This window comes from Mauremys reevesii, linkage group 1, assembly GCF_016161935.1.
Source record: "Mauremys reevesii isolate NIE-2019 linkage group 1, ASM1616193v1, whole genome shotgun sequence".
In the NCBI taxonomy this organism is placed as follows: domain Eukaryota; kingdom Metazoa; phylum Chordata; order Testudines; family Geoemydidae; genus Mauremys; species Mauremys reevesii.
The window spans coordinates 329,266,521-329,290,429 of record NC_052623.1 but is presented as its reverse complement, the minus strand read 5'-3'; the positions used below and the strand labels follow the sequence as shown (position 1 = coordinate 329,290,429).

Genomic DNA, 23,909 nt, shown 5'->3' with positions numbered 1-23,909 from the left:
GCCAGGGGGGCGCCCAGAGGTTACTGCGGGGGGGGAACTTCAGGTACTCTTCCAGCACTGCAAGCGCGTGGCAGTGTAGCAAGGAATGCACTATTGTCACAAACACAACACCAACACAGGTAAAAGTCTTTTTTTTTTTTTTTTTTTTTTTTTTTTTTGGTCTGTCAATTTAGCTACTACCTCTTGGGGAGGTGGATTACTTTATGCTTATGAGAGAACCTCTCCCATTGATGTAGGTAGTGTCTACAGTGAAGCGCTACAGCTGCAGATGTGCCACTGTAGCATTTCAGGTGTAGACAAGCTAGCTCTACCAACCTCTGAACAAGGAGGGGAATCTCAGACAGGCAGCATTTGTACTGCACTAAAATGCATTCCAGTCCAGATTTGGATGAGAACTCCCTCCGTGGTCTTTGACAAGTGACCTAAATTAAGAATATTAGGTGACATCTTGGCCTCAGTGAGGTTAGTGGCAAAACTACCACTTACTTATTTCATCTATTAAATATGCATACACTTATTTTATAAATGTCAAAGTGCAGTGCAAAGTTGATGTTTTATTTTTTGCATGCTCTTTGTTTTTTTTGCAACCCATGATTTGTGTAAGGCAAAGGGACAATTAATAGGGGAGGGATGGCCCATAGGGTTAAAGTTAAGGTTAAAGTAAGTAATAATAATCTTACTTTTCATCTAACTTTTCAGAGAAAAACATAAACAAAAAAAAAAAAAGGAAGAAGGAGGAGGGAGAGGGAGGATGGAGGGAGAGAAGGATGACAAAGTAGATGGTAAAAACAGCACCGACCTATTAGGTTAGTTAATTTCTTAGCAGAAGTCTTATCTTAATTGTGGAGGGAAAGAAGGGATGGCTACTTCTGTCTGCTTGTTATGTCAGTGCTGTGGATTCTGAAAGTGGACCAAGAAAGTAACATAACTCTGCAATTCACGCAGTCTCTGGGGAGATGAAACCTTTTTTTTTTTTTAGAATTTACTTGAATCTCTCCCTCAAAAATAAATATATTTATTACAGGCGCCACAAGATATTGAGCTATACTTCTCTTGTGGTTGAGGATGTTCAGAGTAACCCAAATTTTTATTTTTATTACACACAGACACAGACACAGTTTTCAAACTGTGGTCCGTGGACGACCAGTGGTCCAGGAGCTCCATTCAGGTGGTCTTCAGATAGTTCCCTCTAAGGTGCGTGCCTGGGCGGCTGCACACAAGAGAATGAAGGGCCACCCACCTAATTAGTGGAGCCACACAGGCGTGGCTCCACTAATTAGGTGCTTGGACCCTGGAGAAGATGCACTTGTAAAGTGAGGTGGTGGCCTTGGGGGGAATAGGGGGTAGGTGGGAGGGGACAGTGGGGTGAGAAGAGGGGGTGGGAGGAATTTGGGATGTACGTGCAGGGCTGCAGCGGCTAGAGAAAGAGGCGATTTTCCCCAGCTCCAGGGCTACGGCTGCTGGGGAGAGACCCCCCCCGGTCCTTCTCAGCCTCAGCTCTGTAGCTGCTGTGGTGGAGGAGACCCCACCCCCCTTCCCAGCCCCAGCTCTGTAGCTGCTATGGTGGAGGAAAGACCCCCTCCCAGCCCCAGCTCTGTAGCTGCTGTGGCAGAGGAGAGACTCCCCCTCCTTCCCAGTCCCAGCTCGGGGGCTGCTGCGGTGGGAGAGAGAGGGAGAGACCCCTCGGCCCCCTCCCCAGCCCCAGCGCAGGACAGAGGGCAAATCCATAACATTTGACAGGTAAGACTACTGATATTAAAATATGAATTGTGTGCTTTTATTTGTAGAACAAAAAAACCCATTAATTATTATTAAGGGGTTATTTTATGTGCACTTTTTCCCAAAGTACTTTACAATAGTTAGATAACCGTACAAACAACATTTGGAAAGATCATTTAAGTGGTCCGCCAAGACTCTCAGCAATTTTCAAGTGGTCTGCAAAAAAAAAAGTTTGAGAACCATTGCTCTAATTTACTCTACACGTTTACGTGGTCTTACTGGAGAAACATTATACAATAAAGCACATTTTCTTCCATCATTATGCAAGTGCGATAGAGACCTCAGAGGTCAGTTTGCAGAAACCATTAGAAAGTAAGGGCTGCTTTTTGCTCCCTTGCAACAATCTAAAAACCTAGCTGACAGCCATATAATTTCGATTCCAAAATAACGTTTGAAAAGCATAGTAGTGAACAATTTTTTAAATGCTTTTATGCAAAAATTTGAAGTTTTACAATCTAAAAAGACACTCTTCCAATATTCTCTTTTAACATTGCAAGTGTCTTTGTGTTTTGAAAATCTGTCTGAAAAATGAGATTGGATATTGGAACTTCAGATATACGTTTTCCCCAGTAAGGTTTGGTCTGATTATTTGTAATGGTATCCAATGTTCATGAGTTCCCATCATCCTAATATTTGAAGTCCTCTTTAGGAACAAGTTTATAATGAACTGATCTGTTTTTGCCAAACCTAGCAAGGTTGATCCTAACTGCTGGAGTCTTATTTATCAACGGAATAGGCAGTAGCAATATGGCCATGCAGACTTCTCTGCTAGAATGCTAAGTTCCGGAGGAACTTTTTTTTTTGCTAGGGATGTTCTTAATAAAAACATTGTTTTGGTGTTTTAGGGCTTGTCTGCACTTGAAATGCGAACACTGCACACCTGCTCCACTGCTCTAGCACTTTCGTGTAGACACTATCTACATGGATGGGAAGGATTCTCCCACTGGTGTAGGTCAGGGGTCGGCAACCTTTCAGAAGTGGGGTGCCGAGTCTTCATTTATTCACTCTAATTTAAGGTTTTGCATGACAGTAATACATTTTAATGTTTTTAGAAGGTCTCTTTCTATAAGTCTATAATATATAACTAAACTATTGTTGTATGTAAAGTAAATAAGGTTTTTAAAATGTTTAAGAAGCTTCATTTAAAATTAAATTAAAATGCAGAGCCCCTGGACCGGTAACCAGGACCCGGGCAGTGTGAATGCCACTGAAAATCAGCTCGTGTGCCGCCTTTGGCACGTGTGCCATAGGTTGCCTACTCCTGGTGTAGGTAATCCATCTCTCTGAGAGGTGGTAGCTAGGGTTGACAGGAGCATTCTTTCATAGACCTATTGCTGTCTATATGGGAACTGGGCTGGCTTACCTACATTGCTCATAGGTATGGATTTTCATACCCCTCAGTGGCATAGTTAAACTGGCTAATTTTGAGTGTAGACCAGGCCTTAGGTTATTTTAAATATTTATTCTGATTTTGCATTTTCTAAGTACTAAACAAAGATTTAAAACAGCATAACTCTTTCTTTCAAGTTATTTCAACTTATTTTGTTTTATGTACAGTACTCTCTATTTTATAGTTTTGTCTAAATTAGTATGTATTTAGTGTACTGTAGCAAAACTTAATAAGTTTGTAATAAATATTAGCAGGAAAGAGCCATAAACTGATGCATACAATCGGTTTCTTTAAACCAAAATACTAATATACAAGAGAGATTGGAACAGGTAAACAATAAATAGTCCAGAATGACTAATGGAACAGTAGGAAGCACAGTTGGAGATCACTTTCTCTTTGAAGCCCGAGAGCCTTCATTCTTCATCAAACTAACTCTGGAGCTCACAGTTAGATTCCAAAAACATCTTTTTACAGATGTAGTCATGTTTAGTTAAGGGAGAATTTTGTTTCTTCATTCTGTGTACCTAGACGATGTAAAACAAACATTTCTGAAGTAGTTCTTGATATCACAAACTTACTTTGCCGTTACTTGTTCTGATTGGGTGGCTGCCTTTTTGGGCTTGAGGCCTCCATAAAGGTGTGTGTTGGTGCTATTCAGTTTTACTTTTCAGTGCTAGATGGCTAAAATTTGTCTGACGTCTAGTTTTGTATGTAATTGAAACCTCCCGCAGCTGGATATTGATATATCTAATTTATTACTTCATTGGTCCTTCATTTTCAGTCTTACAATATCTCAATAGTTGCTGCTCTTCGCGTTCACTCAAGGCTTACAATATTGGCCTTACATCAGACCCATCTTTTGTTTTTAAATTGCTTATAAATGAAGCTTAAGGGTTCCTGCTACTGTTAGGAGATATTACCAGGCTATCTCTGTTCGTGCATGTGTTAAAACTGTAATGAATATATTGATAATCTCTCACTTAGATTATAGTAAATCCTTTTTTCTAAAAATGCCGTATAAGGTGGAATCCCATTATTGGATCTCATAGTTTTTTGACCCTTTGAATTGCAGGCAGACTAAACTCCTGAGTGCTAGTGAGAATGTTCTTTTCTTACCGTGATTAGCTAAGGATCTCCATGTTATGGCATTCTCTGCCTGTCTCAAAAACAAAAAAACAAACAAAAAAACCTTAACCAACTTTCCAGCTGTTTACCTATTTCTGTTTTTCATTATCTAAGGTTTTTATCTTTCAGTTCTCTTTGACCCTGTCCAGTGAGACTTCTACCCTGTATGCCTTCATTGAAACTGTTTTTGACAGTCTGTCCCTGCCCAAGTTTGTCTGTATTCTGATCTCACTACTGCTTCTCATAATGATCATACCCTCAGTGAGGTCTTGTTTTCTCGTGGCTTTTGTTACTTTCTTCAGGTTCCCTTATTTTTCTGCTTGCTTCTTCAGTGTCTTGCAGTGGATTCTCTCCCAGTCTCTGGATATCTCTCGGGTCCTTTCCCTTTGCCCTGGGTCCTTTCCTCTGTAGATCATCTCTCAGGGTGACCTCACATCAATTACCATCTTTCCTCTAGGACTCAGGCCCTCTTGGATGTCTCCCCTTCAGCTTACATTTAACATGACTAAAACTGAGCTCCTTAATTTCTTCCTAAACGAATCCCACTCCTCTACCTGTTCCCTCAGTGAAAATAGCGCAGATGATAACACTATCCTTCACTCAGACCTCTGACATGGGGGTCAAATTTGACTTCTCCTTGTCCCTTAACTCATTTGTTCAAATTCTGCTGCTGTTTCTGTGATGCTTCTGAAATCAGACCTCGGATCGCCACTAAATTCATATTAGGTCCTCATAATTCCACATCTTGAGTACTATAACTTTGCTGATGCTCAGATCACCCTCTTCCAATCCATATAAACTGCAGGTGCTAAGAAGAAGATGAACTTGATACAGCAGTTACATTTATTAAGTTGAACTGCAGGAGTGAAATATGGAAGAGACCGTGTGTGCTATCTCTAGTCTTCTTTTGGAGGGAAGAATTAAAAAAAAATCACTTTTTCCCTAATAAGTTCCTGTGCAAATATTTTGAGTACACTTTTTTTTTCCTTTTTAACGATTCTCAATTCTTGTGATTTGTACTTGTGGTTCTGTACTGTTTCTATGCATGGTGCTATTTATCAGCCACTGTTCAAGGTTTCGAAGACAGCCAACAGATTTGGATGTAACAGCCAAGGCAGGGGGAGGAATTTTTGGTAATATGGGGAGTGAGACAGCCCCACAGTGAATGAGGATAAAGGCTGGGAGACCATAAGCACTGGAAAGGAGTGGGAAACAAGAGTCCGAAGAGGCGGGAAGGGCTGACTGAAGTTGAGTTAGGGGAGTGACCCAAGCAGGAGCTGGTGGAGCTTAAGGAATTAGATGAAGCCCCGTTTGAAAGTCAATGGGACTTGAGTGCCTACAATCACTTCCCCAAAGAGCTTTCAGTCTATATAGACAAAGTACAGGCAGGTAGGACTGGGATGCAATAAAATGAAAACTTGATTGGTGAAGTTTAGCTCAAATGATATTAGTAGCTTTTTTTTTTAATTGCTACGCACATGTCATGGGCTTGTAGGCAGTTCAGCAGTTTGTTTGCTTTTCCTGAAATATTTAAATTGCCCATGTTGTATACCCTGCATGCTTGATTAATTGTAGAACAACCTAAGGAATACAGTATTAAGCTAAACATTTTAACGATAAAACAGCAACACGCTCCACTAATGCAACCTCACCGAGTTAATGTTTGTGGTACTATTTTTTTATGTTGCCTGACTTCTTGTGATTTCAAATTTCCAACTTTATTTCTGTGGTGGTATGACATTTTGCATTTAATTTCCTAGGTGTGGTAATAAAGGAGGTAAGACATCACTGGAATATTCCAAGATACTCAATTTCTACCTTTGTTTCATGCTCTTGCTGATCATGCACATAGTTATAGATGTGTTAAAGTTGCAACACAATGGTTAAAATGTACTGTATCACGGGATGTTTTAAAATCAAATTAACAGTTAATTTCCTTTGGTTGCAGTTCAAATACACTCCTCATTGTGGAGAGTAATGAGAAGCAAATAGATGTACCTGTAACGGACAAACTTCAGTGAAGTGTCTTCAAAAGATATCCTGATTAAACATCCATAAACAATTATATGGAAGAGGATTATACATGTAGGAATTAGTTACATTATATACTGGCCAAACAGAGCACAAATGTGTAAACAATGTAGATTATACACTTCCTCCCAGCAAGTAAAATTTCACAAGGCTGAATCATTTGAACCAGACCGTCCAATTTTATATTCTTTTCATACTATTAAAGATCTTCCTTTCTGCCAGACAATATCTAAACCCTACATTCTCTCTCCATGCACAGTGTAATGCATCATGTTGAAATAGCATCATATACTTAACAAAAACATTCAGGATTTCTCCAACACTCCAAAAATACAGAGGTTGCTATATGAAAAGTCAGCATTGACTTAGATTTACCACACTAGTATTCTGTATGGTAAAAGTGCACAAATGTTGACATTTTCAGTCATGGCCATGGTATATACAGAGCCCAAAGGTTTGGCATTAGGATGTATTTCCTCCAAGCAAAAGTTCTGATATTGGTCAGAAACTATAAAGGCCCTTTCCACACCTGTGAACCTCCTGCAACCACTTCCCTTTCTTAGACATGCTGTGGCTAGTTCAAAGAGCTAAGGTGAAAGCGTCTGGGAAAATACATACACAGTTCTTTTGAATTGTGAAATCCCAATCTTAGTTTTCTGCTGCATGTCTCCAGGACAGTTTTTGGATGCTCAAATTTTCGATCTAGGTCATGGAATTACTCTTCAATAGAGCCTCTTATAAGCTACGTTTCAAAGTTCGGCTGTTACTGAGTTATTGTGTGGGGGTTGAGGGAAGTGGCAATTTAGTTATATAATGCAAAAAGACTATTTTAAGCACATTTAAAAGACTGCAGCGAATTTCTTCAAATCACCTCTGGGAAGAGACCAAGCATGGAAAATTTCAGTCTCAAAGGAGAATTTCTTTAAGTTGTTAGAAGTAATACAGAAGTGAGAAGGGTTATAATTGGGGCTTGACAAATCCACTCGCCAACAGTGAATAGAGAACTTCCCTTTTCAAGTGGAGGGGCTTACCTAGCAAAGTCTGTGGAGTCATCTAAACTCTTCTTAAAAAAATCTAGCCTGTATGAATACAAATAAAGCATTTAAAATATAATTATAATTAAAAAGGTAGTAGTATAAATGAGAATTTATTCAGTAGGATCAACTTACTCATTGGTAATTGCTGTACCAACATTGTCCTGCCCTGAAGAGTTTTAACTTAAGACAAAATGAAGAGTGATAGGGATTTGTGCTTGTGTACCCTTGCTGGGCCAAATCATCGGCTGCTGTAAATATGTGTAGCTCACTTGATTTGAATGGAGCTATACCAACTTACCCTGTATGAGGATCTGACCTGCTGTGTGCACAATTTGGTGGTTTCATGTCTAACTTGATTTATAGCCTGTATCAAAACAAAAACAAGTAAGTAAAATAAATTAGCTATTGGCAGTTTCCACTGTCTGTGTACCCATCCTGCGTCAGGTGCCGTTCCCAAGCTGAAGCTAGTATACAATGCCGAGACCTTATTAAGCAGATGATGCTAAGCTGGGGGGAGTGGTATATATGCTGGAGGGTAGGGATAGGGTCCAGAGTGACCTAGACAAAATGGAGGATTAGGCCAAAAGAAACCTGATGAGGTTCAACAAGGAGAAGTGCAGAGTCCTGCACTTTGGACTGAAGAATCCCATGCACTGTTACAGGCTGGGGACCGACTGGCTGAGTGGCAGTTCTGCAGAAAAGGACCTGTGGATTACAGTGGATGAGAAGCTGGATATGAGTCAACAGTGTACCCTTGTAGCCAAGAAGGCTAATGGCATATTGGGCTGCATTAGTAGGAGCATTGCCAGCAGAAAAGGGAAGTGATTATTCCCCTCTATTCAGTGCTGGTGAGGCCACATCTGGAGTATTGTGTTCAGTTTTGAGCCCCTCACTACAGAAAGGATGTGGACAAATTGGAGAGAGTCCAGCAGAGGGCATAGAAAATTATTAGGTGGCTGGAGCACATGACTTATGAGGAGAGGCTGAGGGACCTGGGCTTATTTAGTCTGCAAAAGAGAAGAATGAGGGGGGATTTGATAACAGCCTTCAACTACCTGAAGGGGGGTTCCAAAAACAATGGAGGTAGGCTGTTCTCAGTGGTGGCAGATGACAGAACAAGGAGCAATAGTCTCAAGTTGCAGTGATGGAGGCCTAGTTTCGATATTAGGAAACACTATTTCACTAGGAGGGTAGAAGCTCTGGAATGGGTTACCTAGGGAGGTGATGGAATCTCCATCTTTAAAGGTTTTGAAGGCCTGGCTTGACAAAGCTCTGGTTTGGGTGATTTAGTTGGTGTTGGTCCTGCTTTGAGCAGGGGGTTGGACTAGATGGCTTCCTGAGGTCTCTTCCAACCCTAATTTTCTATTATTCCTAATTGCTATTACTTCTTCCAGACGGGTCTCCAAACATCTTAACCAACAGTCTTCCTTAAAGAAAAGGTGTACTTACGCCCTCATCTAAGGTTTCCCTCTAAAGTGGCTTCAGATTTTCATATCTATCAATTTACTTGCCTGTACCCTAAACCACAGCTATGCATATTGGATGTTAGACAAGCACCTGTTTTTTACCTGGACAGAACCAAACCATTTCAGCTGTCAATCTAGCTGTTCATGGCCAAAGCGGACAGAATGAAAGGTCCTGCACAGAGAATGTAATTTTGTGTAACTTGTATCTGCACATATTATAATCCGACAGATGTCTCTCTTCCAGACAAACTGACTGCCCATTCCGTAGGATTGTAAGCATCCTCAATGGCATTCCTAGTGCAGAACCCTATCCTGGACTTTTGAAAAGCAGCAACCTGATCATCGGTGTTTAATTTCTCCTTCCATTATACCATCAGTCAGTATTCAAGAGATAATGCCAATTTTGGTCAATCAGTACTGCAGTCTGTATGAACAGGAACTCTGATCCCTCTGCCTTTTTAACTTGCTTGGGACTCACTAAGAGTGGAATGCACATATGCAGTCACTTGAAGAAAAAATGTTTTCTAACCTTTTGTAATGGTGGTTCTTCAAGATCTGTTGCACACGTCCATTCCACAACCTGCCCTCCTACCCATCTCCATTGAAGTTTCCAGAAAGAAGGAACTAAGGAGGTTTGAGATCAGCTGGGCCCTCTATACCAGCACCAGCAGCGTGTGGCGGGCGCTTGAGCTGCCCCAACAAGTACCACCTAGGAAAATAATTTCTGGGGGGTGTGTGCGCACACACCAACAGTATGTCTGTACTACCTGCCGGATCGGCGGGCTGCGATCAATCCAGTGGGGTTGATTTAGTGCGTCGCTAGTCTAGATGCGATAAATCGACCCCTGAGTGCTCTCCTGTCAACTCCTGTACTCCTCCGCTGCGAGAGGCACAGGCAGAGTCGACTCACCACGGTGAGTAGATCTAAGTACGTCGACTTCAGCTACATTATTCACGTAGCTGAAGTTGCCTAGATCGATTTCCTCCCCTCCTAGTGTAGACCAGGCCCAAGAGTGGAATGGACATATGCAACACATCTCTAAGAACAACAATTATTAAAGGTTAGTAATTTTTTCCATTTCAGAAGTAGATTTTAAGAGCTATTTCGCAGTGGTGAAGATACGGGCCTTACAAATGAATTCAGGAAGGTGGAATCTTACATAGAAGGTAATGATGGGATAAAGGTGACTGTTTGGGAGGCAACGAATTGGGGCAATAACGCTGGCTGAGCAGAAGAGACAGAAGGCAACATGAAGCTTTACTAAGGAGAATGAGTAGAGACGTAGATTTAAATATAAGCCTTGAAATAAGTGACCAGCAATTACAACTTGATGCAATAGCAGGTGGTAGGCAGAGGATGAAATCAGAGAGGGTGCGGGATGCAATCAAACCGCATAATGGAGATGATTTTAACAAGTGCATTTTGTATGGAATGAAGAGTGCCTGGGTATGTTTGGGAAGCCAGAGACGAGGGTGTTCCTTATAGGTGAGGCAGGATACGAGGGCCTGAATGAGAAACTTTGCTGTGGAGGCAGAAGAAAAGGAGGAATCTTGTACATGTAGAGGCATAAGAATGATTTGAATATAGCTTGAAAGTGTGGAGCAAAGGAGAGGAGGGAGTCACAAGTATCCATCAGTCCCGAGCTATGTGGAAAGTTTATGGTGTTGCTGACAGTAATAGGGAAGGAAGAAAATGGAGAAAGCTTGAGAGGAAAGGTCAGGAGTTTGGTTTTGTTAGTATTCATTTTAGTTGACAATAAGACATCAAACAGATGTTAGAAACAAGCTAAGATTCATGATTGAAAGATTGCTGGTGGAGAGAAATTTGTGAATCATCAACATAGATATGATACTTGAAGCCATTTAAGCTTGAGATCTCCCAGTTACAGATGGTAGCCTTCAAAGGGTTTTGGTTCTAGGGGACACTACCTGTGCCAATAAACTCAGCCCACAAGGTTCAAAAATTGGCTTTCTCAAAGATTATAAATTTAAATTGATGATCAAGTAATTTTAAATAAAATCTCATTACATCTAATAGGAGTGATGTCTTTTTCCTACTCAAATCAATTTAAAAAAAAGACTCAGCTCATTCAGTAAAACCATTAAGTGGCAGATGGGTGGGGGGGAAATTAAATCCTTGTTGTGTGTTTCATAAAGAGTAATGAAAAACTTTTCCACAAAGAAGTGACTTTGGGATTTTTTAAATATACAAAATCTTCTAAAATGTTCACATAACTAAGAAATATTAAGGTTGTGTCAGTCATTTCAAGCAGAGGTACATAGGGCATCATTTTCTTACTCCCAGTTCTGGAGAACATATGGATATTTCTGTCTTAACTATGACCCTCCCTATCACTAAAAGCTGAAAACTTAAATAAATAAATCCATCGTTATCCAGAGAATATTAAAAATGACATTTTAAGACGCATTTGTGAAACTTCTTGGAAGCTGTGTACAGGAAATAAACACAAAGTTCCAACAGGAACACAGCTATGTTCTTTAAAAAAAAAAAAAAAAAAGCAACAACACTAGCTTGTGGTGACAGAAACCTTGTGATTTATCAATACAGACACTCCCCAAGTTATGCAAGCATTACGTAACTGGAATTGTGCGTAAATCAGAAACCTATACCTGACAATTATGCCTCCCAACCCCCCCCCCCTCCTATTTCTAGCTTACGGAACTTTTTCCGTAAGTACGGATTTGCGTAAGTCGGGTTTGCGTAACCCGGGGGGGCATCTTTAGACATGAATATACTATAAGCAGTCACAGTTAGAGAGGCACTTGCATTGTCTCCTCAGAGTCCCCATCCTCTAATAATTTGTATTCTGTACTTTAATTTTTGTGGTGGAAGTTTTCAAAGACTGATTAGAATGTAAAGATTGCGTATATTTATATGTGGAACCTAAATCAATAAATCGAGTCACTTGGCCATAATGTAGGATTTTCATGCTCACTTTCTGCCGACAGTGAGAAGCAGCAAGAGACTGTCTTGCATGTAATTAAATCCTGAAGTTCTAAGTTTCCTAACAGGCATTGTTATGCATCTCTTGTCATTAAATATTTTTAATACTTTTTTGTTTTCACAACTTTTCATGCATTTTATAGATAAACACAGAATTCGTACAGAAAATAATGAAAAAGCATATGGCTGGATAGATGTTCAGTGTCTTTAGAGTGGATTGTATTTGGTTTAGTTGGATATACTGTGTTGGATATGCTCTTTTGGAAACAGTTTTCTAGAAAACCTATCTATAAAGTTGTACAGTATGATCGGAAATGGAAATAACATTTTTTAAATTTAAGATTAAATCCCAGCATCAGAAAGTGAAACATTGCTGTTTGGGTTACTACTAATTATCACCCTTTAATGAACATCAGTATATGTAGAGCCTACATCAAATCTTTCTCGTGCATATTAATATACAATATATATGGTAAGAAATAACAGTTGGTAAATATACCAGTTAACTACCTTATCATACCAAATATCTATTTTTCCTAGGCATCTGTATGGATTCTCATTATGCAATACCTTTTTAATTCCTCAGAAATCTTGTGTAATTCTGATTTTACTTGTATTTTGATAAATATTAACAACTTTGTATTAATTTGCTTGTATTTACTAATGCATATTTATCAAGTGTTGACATATCATGAAATTGATTTTGTTTGACAGATGAATTACGGAAGTTGAGTTGGTCTGGAATTCCTAAACAAGTTCGCCCGATCACATGGAAGCTTCTTTCAGTAAGTTCTGTTTCTGGCAATAATTGCTTTGTTTTTGTCACTGAAGAATTTTGCTTGAGTTATAGCCTATTAGTGATACTCCAAAACTTTGTGTTGTGTTACTGAATGGTAAAAGCAAAGAACAGCGTTCCATTATTTGTTCAGTTTCAAGCGTGGTTTGTAAAATTAAGAGAAAATGACAATTAGTAGTAAATAACTGGTGTACCTTAATTTTTTTGTTTAAATGTGTGTATTCCACATCATGTTAGCTTCCCACAAAAAGTATGATATATTCCAGCTAAGAGTGTTTAGTTAGCAAAGTGTGAACTGGAAAATCTGTCATAAATATGTGTTTTAACTATCTTCTATCTGTACATGATGGAAGGGTGGGGGGAGTTGTAAAGCCATTAGCACTGAAAAGACTCAAAGTGCTTATATTGTAGAATATGTAGAAGAGACTTTATCAGCAAATCTTCATGAACTTAGGCTCTGTTTAACATTCTGAGCTATGTACACAACAGTTTAGCACTGCTGAATTTTTCAGGGAAGGCTTAGACAGCTTTTCTTTTTGAAAAAAATAAATCAGGGAATACTAAGTGTTTACTTCAGATTGGGTCTGATTTCCAGTGTTTGAAAGATTTTCTCTTGCTAATGAGTCCTAATAAATTTGTTGTGTGCTTTCTAATTCTAAATGCATATGCAGTTTTTTAACAGTGAATATTTATTGATTAAATATTCTCTTGCAATTAAAATTAAGCACAGCATGCAATCACTTTTATTTTAAAATTCAAAATTTGAAGTTAGAGCTTTGAGCTGAGTTAGGTAGTTTCTCTTGAAACCGAGGACATGTCTACACATAGAAAAGTTAAACTGAGAGATTGTTTACGTGGGGAGTTTAATCTGCAGCATTTTGAGTTAATTCATTTTGAAAATGCTTGTATACATATGAGGGAATTCATTTTAGTACACTGACTCTGCATTTAGCATGAACTCTGGAGTCCTCTTTCAAAGTGAATTAACTTTGCTGTGAGGCGAGTTAGTCCGGACTATTGTTTGTATGCACGCAATGCTGCTGTGAGCTACTTTGGCAGTCTTCCAATGGATATCAGAAACTGATTTGAGGGTGACTATTACTGATGTATCTGTTTACATGCGTGTCCTGCTCTCCTCTGGGGTCCAGTTGACTGGATGCCGCCACCCCTGCTTATAAGATGGCGCACAGCCAGATTTTGTCAGTTTGCTCCTAGGTCACAGTTGATCACAATACCTGTGATAATGCTCCGGAAGGCCCTACAACATGTTTTGAGCAACTACTTGGAGCTGTGCTGACACCCTGGATCTTATAGCCGTTTGGGGAGAAGCATTGATGCACAAAGCTCCAGTGGCCAGCCAAGAGAACAAAGACCTTTTTGTGGATATTAGTGGGCAGATGTCCACAAAGGGCCATGACTGGAATGCTGCACAGTGCTGGATTAAAAAGCAAACACCTGCACTGAAGGTGCACCTACTTTTAAAACCAGTGACAACAGCAAGAAATCCGGCAGGGGATGTGTAACTTGTCCATTTTTTGAGGAGCTGCACAGGATTTTACATAACTATGTGATCACTCAAAACCAGGCAACTTGAGGAGCCTGCTGGCCACTGCTTCACCACCCCCTCACTTCCCTGAATATGACCACCAAGACTTATTGGAGGATAAGCATGAGGAGGCCAGTAAAGAGATCTCTCTAGAAAGCCAGAATCTGTTTGCGACTGATGCTGGCTAGGGAGAAGGCAAACCTGATTCCTGCCCTGCTGTACTCAATCCTGAATCCCAGCAACTCAGATTAGGATTGAGGAGGCTGATCCTGTGGAGGGAACCATGGCATGTGAGGGTTTTTAAAAGGTAAATTATTAAATAATTTAAAGTTTTAATTCGCTGCTGCTGTTACGCTATACTGCCATGCTAAGTTCTGTTCCAGATGACTCATAGCCGTACTCGTTATAGGTAGATGTGGGCTAGAAATTGACACTACATTTCATTTTAGACTACTTGCTCCATTGGAACAAGGCCTAATTTTGTCCTCTGTTAGGGTCCATATGGCGGCAAATTCAGCTTTCCACCCATAGGTGAATGGCTGGCTGTTTTATTGAACTCTATCTGTCGTCGTCTCTTTAATGATCTGCAGAGATTATATCCCCATCTATGGCAGCCACTCCTTCTTTGGGACCTCAACTTGGTGTTGGCAAGGCTAACAGGACCCCCATTTGAACTGCTGTCAATGTGCTCTACATATTCTGGAAGGTGGCTTTCCTGGTGGCCGTTACTTCTGCCAGGAGGATCTCTGAGATCCAAGCCCTTACGTCGGAACCACTTTATATGGTCTTCCTCAAGGACAAGGTTCAATTGCAGCCACATTTGCCATTCCTTCCAGAGGCAATATTACAATTCCATAGTAACCCGCATATCTTCCTACCGATCTTCTATCCGAAGCCACATGCCACTCGCTGGATGTCAGATGTGCACTAGTGTTTTCCATAGAAAGGACTAAGTAATCTTGGAAATGCCACTGCAGACAGAATGAAAGGTCTTCCAGTCTCTGCCCAGATAATTTCTTCATGAATCACTTTCTGTATCCCCACATGCTACGACCTGGCAAAGGTCCCAGCTCCTCTTTCCCTGACAGTGCACTGTACAATGGCTCAAGATTCTTTGGTGGCATTTGTAGCTCAATTTTCTATACAGAAAATTTGTAGAGCAGCAATGTGGTCATCAGACAGCACCTCATCCTCATCCTCATCCTTCTCCACCACTACCAGGGTAGAAATTATGTTGGATTTGGCTGAGCTGTGTTACAATCAGCATGTCAATAAACTCCAAACTCTCCACTTGCACTGCTGCTTGGGAGTCACCAACACTGAAATGGACATGAACAAGCACTGGAAGAAGAAGAAAACAGTTACTAACCTTCTGTAACTGTTCTTCGGGATCTGTTGCTCATGTTCATTCCAACCCCGCCCCCATTTGTCCCTCTGTCGGAGTTAGCCGGCAAGAAGGAACTGAGGGGGCTGTGGTCGGCGGGCCCCTCTTTACTGGTGCTATGAGCGCGTCACCCTAGGGGGCACCAGAGCTGACCCAACTGATGCCACTGAGGGGAAAAAACTTACCAGCGGCACACCTACATTGGAATGGACATGAGCAACACATCTCGAAGAACAACAGTTATGGAAGGTTAGTAACCATTTTTCCACCCTCCTGTCCTTGGATTAACAGCTGTTCAATTTCAAGCCTGAGACTCAAAATGAGAGTAATAGATGTCCCTGACAACATTGCCCTAGCTGTTTGCATTTTGCATTGGACACTTTGCTGGCTGCTGAAACCACTTCTGCACTTCAACCTCCCATATGCTGCTAAGACTTCCCCTTCATTTTCACAAATATTATGCAAAATACATTCTGTCCAAGCTATTTGCGACTGGCTTCATTAACCAGGGAAACAAAGGATAAACCAGGTCTCCCAGGATAACCAGAGCAATATCCACACCAATAATGTCCATAGCGTTTCCTGGGGGCAAACAGTCCTTTCTCCATTAATCTAAATACAGCTGTATTCTGAAAGGTCCTAGCATCATGGACCCTTCCAGATCACCTGGTATTTGTCTGTAAACCTACCATAGTGGTTGACTAGCCTTTCGAGCACCATGAGGAAATACCCCTTTCTGTTTATAAATTCTGAGCTATGGTGGGGCAAAGAACAGGCACATAGTTCCCATCAATTGTCCCAATACAATTTGAACCCCATGCATGCAAAACCATCAATGACCTCCTGAGCATTACTAAGCTTTGTTACCCAGTACAACAGTACCTTTTCCATGGCATCACACACCTGCATGACAATGGTCCTGACCAGGGGCGGCTCTAGGTATTTTGCTGCCCCAAGCACAGCAGGCAGGCTGCCTTTGGCGGCTTGTCTGCGGAAGGTCCCCAGTCCCGCGGATTCGGCAGCACGCCTGCGGGAGGTCCGCCGAAGCCACGGGACCAGCGGACCCTCTGCAGGCATGCCGCCGAAGGCAACCTGCCTGCCACCCTCGCGGCGACCAGCAGAGCGCCCCCCATGGCTTGCTGTCCCAGGCACGTGCTTGGTGCCTGGAGCCGCTCCTGATCCTGACCATAGATCTCCCCATGCATAATTGGTTTGCTGTGGACTGGTAGCATTTGGCCAGAGGGCAATTATGATCTGCTTGTCCATGGGTATGAGACGTCACAAGTCGGTAAACTGCCATGGTAACTCTTGGGTTAGTTCTGCAGAGCGCTCCCAAATAGTTGCTTTTACCATCCTGAAGTTCTATTGCCACTGTTGGTCATCCCAGGTCTATAAAACAATCCTTTTCCCACCAATATATTCTGAAGACCCTCCTGCTGTTGGAGGAACTGCTGCTACATCTGCTTAGTGGTGTGGCAGGCGAAGTCCATGCCAAATTCATCTGGCTTTGAGTGCTGAAATACATCCCAAGCAGCCTCTGTGCATTTGAGCTTGACAGCATTGCAGCATGGAGACTTGTTAGGTCCATATTGGCTGACGGCAATTTGAAAATGGTGTTATCCCACCCATAAAGGAAGTATGGGGCAGAGCTAGATGAACCATGGGATTTAAGAGTTTGAACTAGCATAGTTTCCATTGTGCATACCACAGTGCACAGCAAGAAAAATCCAAGAATGCCTGACTGCTGAGTGATGTGCAAATGAGCATGGGATACCTTCAGACAATGCCATGTTATCAGTTTGCAACAAATGGCTGCCATGAGTACACAATGATACACATTGGCAGAAGGCACACTGTCCCATGTGCATGCTGTTATTGTGACTTGTGTAATGCTCATTTCCTGACTCAAAGCAAAAAATTGGGGCTTTAACTCTCCTCCACCCCTTTAGTTAACTGAGGGCTTGCCTACAGGGAGGAAGTTCAAGTACACTAGTTAAAGAGCATTAAACCCCTTTGTGAAGACTCTCTAATTCAGAAGTAAAGTGGTCTTAGTTTGCTTTATCTTATACATGAGTTTAATGTGCTTTAATTTCACATCTTTAGTTAATTTGGCTGAACATGCCTCAACAGGGTTAAAGCTCTTCCACCCTGCTGTGTGACCATGTAGGACCTATTCTAATTGGATTGCCAGGTGCAGTTCTTGTCGGCTCCCTTGAACATAACTTTCGTGTAGTTGGGGGCTTTTTAAACGCTGTCTTGTTGTGTTCTAATAGCTAAGTAGGGTCTTCCTGGGTCACTTATTTGATAGGAGACCATCAAAGAATGCTTCTGGTGACTCTCCTCATAGAGTTGATATTTAATCAATGCTCTACTACATTTTTAGGAAGGTGATAAAAAAACCAAAGGTCTTGAGCGTTAATGGTATCAAAAGATCTCATGATACCTCTTCTCATGGTAGGAATGTTAATCTTACTGACCAAATTGTGTCTTCTACTTGTTATTTCTTTTTCATCTAGTGGTAAATCCCCCTGCAATATCAATTGGGTACTGTAGTCTTCACTTCCTGTTTTAATTACTGTGTAGGGGTGGTGTTACAAAGTATCAAACCGAAGTATACTCACTTCCATCCAGGTCATTTGGAAAAGAAGAACATTAAACAAAGAACTAAACTGAGGAGTGGTAACAATTGTATTTTGGAATTGGTCAGAAGTCTGGTTTTAAAAAATACAAACCATCATATGTTTGGGGGCAGAGAAAGATCCCCTCATCTCTAATATTAAGATCTAATAATAAATCTAATATTAAAGGCACATACGCTAAAAGGAAATTTACAATTAACAAATTGAGAGATTTCTCACTAAACCTCTGGCTATGTAACGTTACTATGTCTGTCTCAAATGTTTTCCATATTGGAAATAGTTTTGAAGTCAAGAAAATGCTTAGGGACTGTCACTATGATGTCTAATAGAGGTGATGCTGTATAAAAATAGACAATCCATTCTTAAAGTTCAATAAAGAAGTTACAGCAAGCAGAACTATTTTGGCACTCTTCTCTTTGGATTAAAGATAAAATTAATATAGAAATGAGTTGTTAAAGAGATTTAATTTGACACCAGTCTATGCCATGATGATACATTTAGACTTTCAAATGTTTAAAAATAAAACCTAATTTGTAAGGAAACCAGACATGTTCAGCTGACAATAACCACAGTCTCTGATATTGAATAACAGCAGAAAGTCTCTACTGCTGAGAAAATATTGGTATTGCTGGGACAACGAAATTAGGTCTAGCAGATGAATTCTTTTCTAATGGGACTAACATATCCTACAGAAAAATTTCAACAGTTGAAAATTAAATGGGAGGCAGAATTCAATATTTAACTTAACACAAAGCATTGAGACAGGATGTCAAATGTCAGAGAGCCTGTATCTTGAGGCTAAATGTTGATATAATTTAAAATATCTGGAACCAGCTATGTGTCTGCATATTTTAAAAGACATGGTCTCAGTGAAATGGGTACCTGTTGTAGGGGTGAAAGTTCTGGAGATATCCTGTTTACTTTGATAACCTCCTAAAATAGTAGTGTGTTTTTTTGTTTTTTGTTTTTTTACAATACATCCTTGTTCTGTTGTGGTGAGTTACCCTCACCATGTCCTAGTTTTGTGTTAAAGCCATCCATTCTTCATGCCAAGTTACATTTGTAGTGTACTTAAAATGGAGGACTTTACCAAATTGTAATAACACTGCATATGTCTTAAGATAGTGATTCAGTGCTTCAATCACAAAATTGCTATTAAACAAAGAGAGAAATAAATTGAAGTTAATACTGTAATTTTCTGACCGGTAGGAGGGGGAGGAATAATATATAATTGATCAATTCTTAATATTCTACAAAAATGCTCGAGATTTTTCTTTATCTTTTTAAATCTTTTTTTAAAAGAAACAAAACAAACAAAAATCCAAAGAAATAGACTGTTACAAAATGAAGAATAAATATTAGCAATTGTAAAGAATAATTTAGTTTGCAACGTGTATAGGATTGAACATGAACATTTAATATGGTAGTGTTGTGCTTAGTATCTTAGTTATATTTTCATTTGCATTTGCCGTGGCTTAATATGTTACGATAACAGATTTTAAGATGAAAGCCAGGCGTGAATTTGTTAAGGACGATCTATGGCTAACATTATTAACAACTATTTTTAAAAATAACTCATTGGTTAATAAATATGAAAGTGTTCATTAGATTTGAAGATTTTTATCAGTACTGGCAGGAAATAATCTCATTTCTATATATTGGTGGGTGGTGTGAGTTTATACAGTGAACATTTTTATATCAACGGTCCTTGGTATCAAATTTGCTTTAAGTTTAGAACCATCTCGGTTAAGAATGACATGTTACTGAAGTAATTTTTAAAGCCCCTCTTCTCAATTTGTATGAAATTTTGGAACTGATGAGACAGTCTTCTTTGCAATCCAGTGAAATACTAGTATTGCTTGTTTGAATTGCAACTGCTTTAATTAGACTTCCTGTACAAAGCATCCAGTATTCATTTTATATGCTCCTGAATATTCAAGAAGCATTCCATTTGCTAATTATGGAAACCTCTTCTGACATAGGGTTTGTTTAAGAAGGTTTATAAATAACAGCATATTTTTGGTTTTCTTTGATATATAGCGTTGTGTTTACATAAAACACTTAGCTGGAGACCTGAACTATCAGTTTGGGTGGGAAGCAGTGATAGATACTGCATGAAGGGACTGTTACCCTCTGTCTGAGGGGATCTTCTGTGACACAGGGAAATGAGTTTAAAGTGGCACAAATATGATTTCTCATGAAGCTGCTAATATAAAATCACATAATTCCATCTATGTCGGATCTGACTTCCCAGCAAGAGATGCCTAACTTGAAGGGGCCCATATTTCATGGCAAGGTCGCTGTTAATATTTACTACTTAATCCTAAAGGATAATCAATTTTTAAAAGAAGTTGTAGCCATAAAAAAGAATTTTAAGGCTTTCATGTTGTTTTGAAATAGTTTAATAAAATCCCTGAAATATGTTGAAGGGTTTGAATATATGTTCTGCTCTAAGATGATTTGGACTGCAAGGGCATATGCATATGTACATTCTTTTTCTATTTTAAATGAGAAAGAGGTAGCATGCAGCTTTTTAAAAATGAATGAAATGGAATAAAATAAGGGCCACAGTGTGGTTGTCAGTTTTGCCAGGTACCCAGTTTTCCGTCGAAAAGGGAACCTGAGAGTGTCCGGTCAGCACTGCTGACTGGATGCTAAAAGCCCGGTTAGCTGCTGTAACCAGCCTCCACCCACAAGGGGCAGGAACAGTAGCAGGTGCTGCTGGAGCCTGGAGGAGCAGTGGAATACTGAGGAATGGCTCCAGTAGAGAGAGGTACAAGCGGCTTCCCCATCCTGCCCCGAGCGCAGTTCTCCCTGCCCCGTCTCTCCTGAGCTCAGCCCCGCAACTCATGGAGCGCGACTCTCCCTCTCCCACCCTGTCCTAGTCACACCCTCCCCATCCCTGGAGCGCAGCTCTCTCTCCAACATCCTGCCCCACTCACCTCTCCACCCCTAGAGCCCTGCTCAGCTGGCAGGGTGAGAGTGGTGGAGAGAGCAGCAAGCGATGGGGGGGAGAGGGGGAGAAAAGGAGTGGGGTGCAGGGCCTCAAGGGAAAGAGATGGAGCAGGGGGTGGGGAGGTTCTCCCACTCAGTATCTGGTTTTCACAAATTAGAAAGTTGGCCACCGTAGGCCACACTGAAATCTGGTAACTAACAAAATCTTTTAGCATTACTATTTTCTGTATGAACTTATTGTGTGGTGTTCTTTTTGGAAGGCAAACATCTGCTCTGCATTTTTGATGAGTAATTACTACTTGTAGAAGAAATATGCTTAAATCGTGTTTTTAAAAATGCACATTCTGAAGTAAGAATGTCTAAAGCTGTATTTTGTGTTCAGTTTGAACTGGAAAAAAAACAAAGGACTGGTTGAAAGATTCTTCACGTGAAGGTACTTGTTCTTGCTCTTCTAATCTGTATGGATCTGAAAAGGATTGCACTGTTAACACTGTATGTCAGTGTTTCCCAAACTTGGGACGCCGCTTATGTAGGGAAAGCCCCTGGTGGGCTGGTTTGTTTACCTGCCATGTCCGCAGGTCCGGCTGATCGCGGCTCCCACTGGCCGCGGTTCGCTGCTCCAGGCCAATGGGAGCTGCTGGAAGCGGCGCGGGCTGAGGGATATATTGGCTGCCACTTCCAGCAGCTCCCATTGGCCTGGAGCAGCGAACCACGGCCAGTGGGAGTCGAGATCAGCTGGAGCTGCGGACGCGGCAGGTAAACAAACTGGCCCAGCCCGCCAGAGGCTTTCCCTACGCAAGCGGTGTGCCAAGTTTGGGAAACACTGCTGTATGTAATAACTTTACTGCAATATATAATGCAGACATGAACAGTTCTTTTTCAAGGCCTAACTATGGTTACCATCTAGCTGAATATGATTTTCTGGGCATCTCATCATACTGGGCATCCAAAATTTGATCATAGAAAGTGCTGCAAGCATCAAGCCACCAGAGTGAGGAATATCTGGTAGCAGCTAAATGGAACACCCCCCTACCCCTGCTCCCAAACCCAAGGTGTTTAAAGTAACAAAGAATTCAGTGTTTTGTATACATTTGTTCTAAGTTAATTAGAGAATTTATTTTGGGCTGCAACCTATTTCTGCTTTAAAAAAAACTGAATAAATATTTTAATCTGAACAAGTTTGAAATATAAATTTCATATTGAACTGTAGCTTTCGTATCCCTGTAAAAATCTGACGATCAAAATGATTTTTTTTCCTTCATATTTTCAGGGTTACCTTCCTGCCAATGTGGACCGAAGAGAAGGCACTTTACAGAGAAAACGAAAAGAGTATTTTGCTTTTATTGAACAATATTATGACTCAAGAAATGATGAAAGTCATCAAGACACATACAGACAGGTAGAGTAGCTTATTGAAAACCCTTAACATACATGAAAAATAAAAAAAAATTTTCGATAACATATTCAATATATGCTATATTGCTTTATTACTACTTCATAGATAAGCAGAAGGATATTTTTGTTTAGCCATATGTTCAATAATTATTTTTGTGCTTTACCACCATTAAATCTAGCAAAGATTGTTTAGTAATATTGAGCATCTTTAATTGATCTGTAATTTAGAAAATGTAGAAAAACTTTTTTATTTTTTTGATTGTAAAACATTAACTATCAAGATATTAAATCATGTAGGGCACTTGGTATGCAACATTATCACTTCCTGCACATGAGGGGAAACAGGCTTCAGACAGCTTCCCCATCTCATGGGGCGGGAAGACTCAGAAGCGGCAGAAGTCCCTAATGGGGGGGGGAGGGGCAGTGGCAGCACGGCCCCCTTCCTCCTGTGGCTTTGCCCCTGGGCAGTCCCTTCCCTTCTGGACACCACACCCCACTCGCATAGCCCTCCCACTTTTAAAAGTGATGGGACTATGCCCACCTGGACTCCCCTGTTTTGGCACCACTGGTGGGAGTGGAGAAGGCAGAGCTTTGAGACTGCTCCCCAATGCACCCGGTGGCATAGCTGGGGGGACTGTATGCTCCAACAGATTCATGTCATACTTCACATTCTCCCCAGAAGAGTAGGCAGACCTGCTGCCCTTTAACAGGGTTGATCTAGCAATTAACATATTTACTGTAACAGGGGAGATCTGCAACTGTAGACTTTTTTCTTTCCCCACTGAACACCAGTTTTACAATACAGACTAATTTCTGGTATTAATTCCAGTTCAAATTGGGACCTTCAGTTAACCTCTTTCTTCTCAGTTCAACATTCATTCTTCCAGTTTTTTTCTAGTTGAGTCTTTAGATTATTCCCCAGTCTTCCCAAAGTTACTTTTCCTAATGCTTTGAAGTGGCACTATAGCATTAGAATAGAGGACTTGAAATTGACTGCTACTTCAACTAAAGGGAAGAAATTAAGGGGAGAAGAGAAGTTGAGGAGTATGAACTAAGTGCTTTTAACATATCCCCATAGGACATGTGATAAATGAAACAATCAAATTGACCAAAAGCTACCAAATGATGATTTTACATGCAGGGTTTCCACAATTTTTGGATGATCAGTGTGTTCTATGATTACCACTAAAGGATTTCAGATTTTGGGAAGCATTGGGGTTGTGGAAGATTGATTAGACACTAGAGGGGCATATACCCATATGACTAGTTCACAGGATCATAGGTTATGTCTACACTCTGGACCTTACAATGGCAAAGCTGTACAGCTGCAACTGTGCCGCTGAAAGATCTCCTGTGTAGCTGCTTTATGCTGGTGGGAGAGAGCTGTCCTGCTGGCATAAT

The 23,909-nt window shown here is 40.6% G+C and overlaps 1 protein-coding gene across 8 annotated transcripts in view; it reads left to right on the top strand.

Annotated features, from left to right (window-relative positions):
- Nucleotides 1–23,909, top strand: part of TBC1D22A (TBC1 domain family member 22A) — a 421,974-nt gene that overhangs the window by 61,945 nt on the left and 336,120 nt on the right. For all 8 annotated transcript variants that reach the window (XM_039515243.1, XM_039515232.1, XM_039515281.1 and 5 more), the window contains exons 5-6: nt 12,508–12,578; nt 22,384–22,512. In XM_039515243.1, the coding sequence (XP_039371177.1) occupies nt 12,508–12,578; nt 22,384–22,512 (200 nt within the window). The remainder of the gene's footprint in view (nt 1–12,507; nt 12,579–22,383; nt 22,513–23,909) is intronic.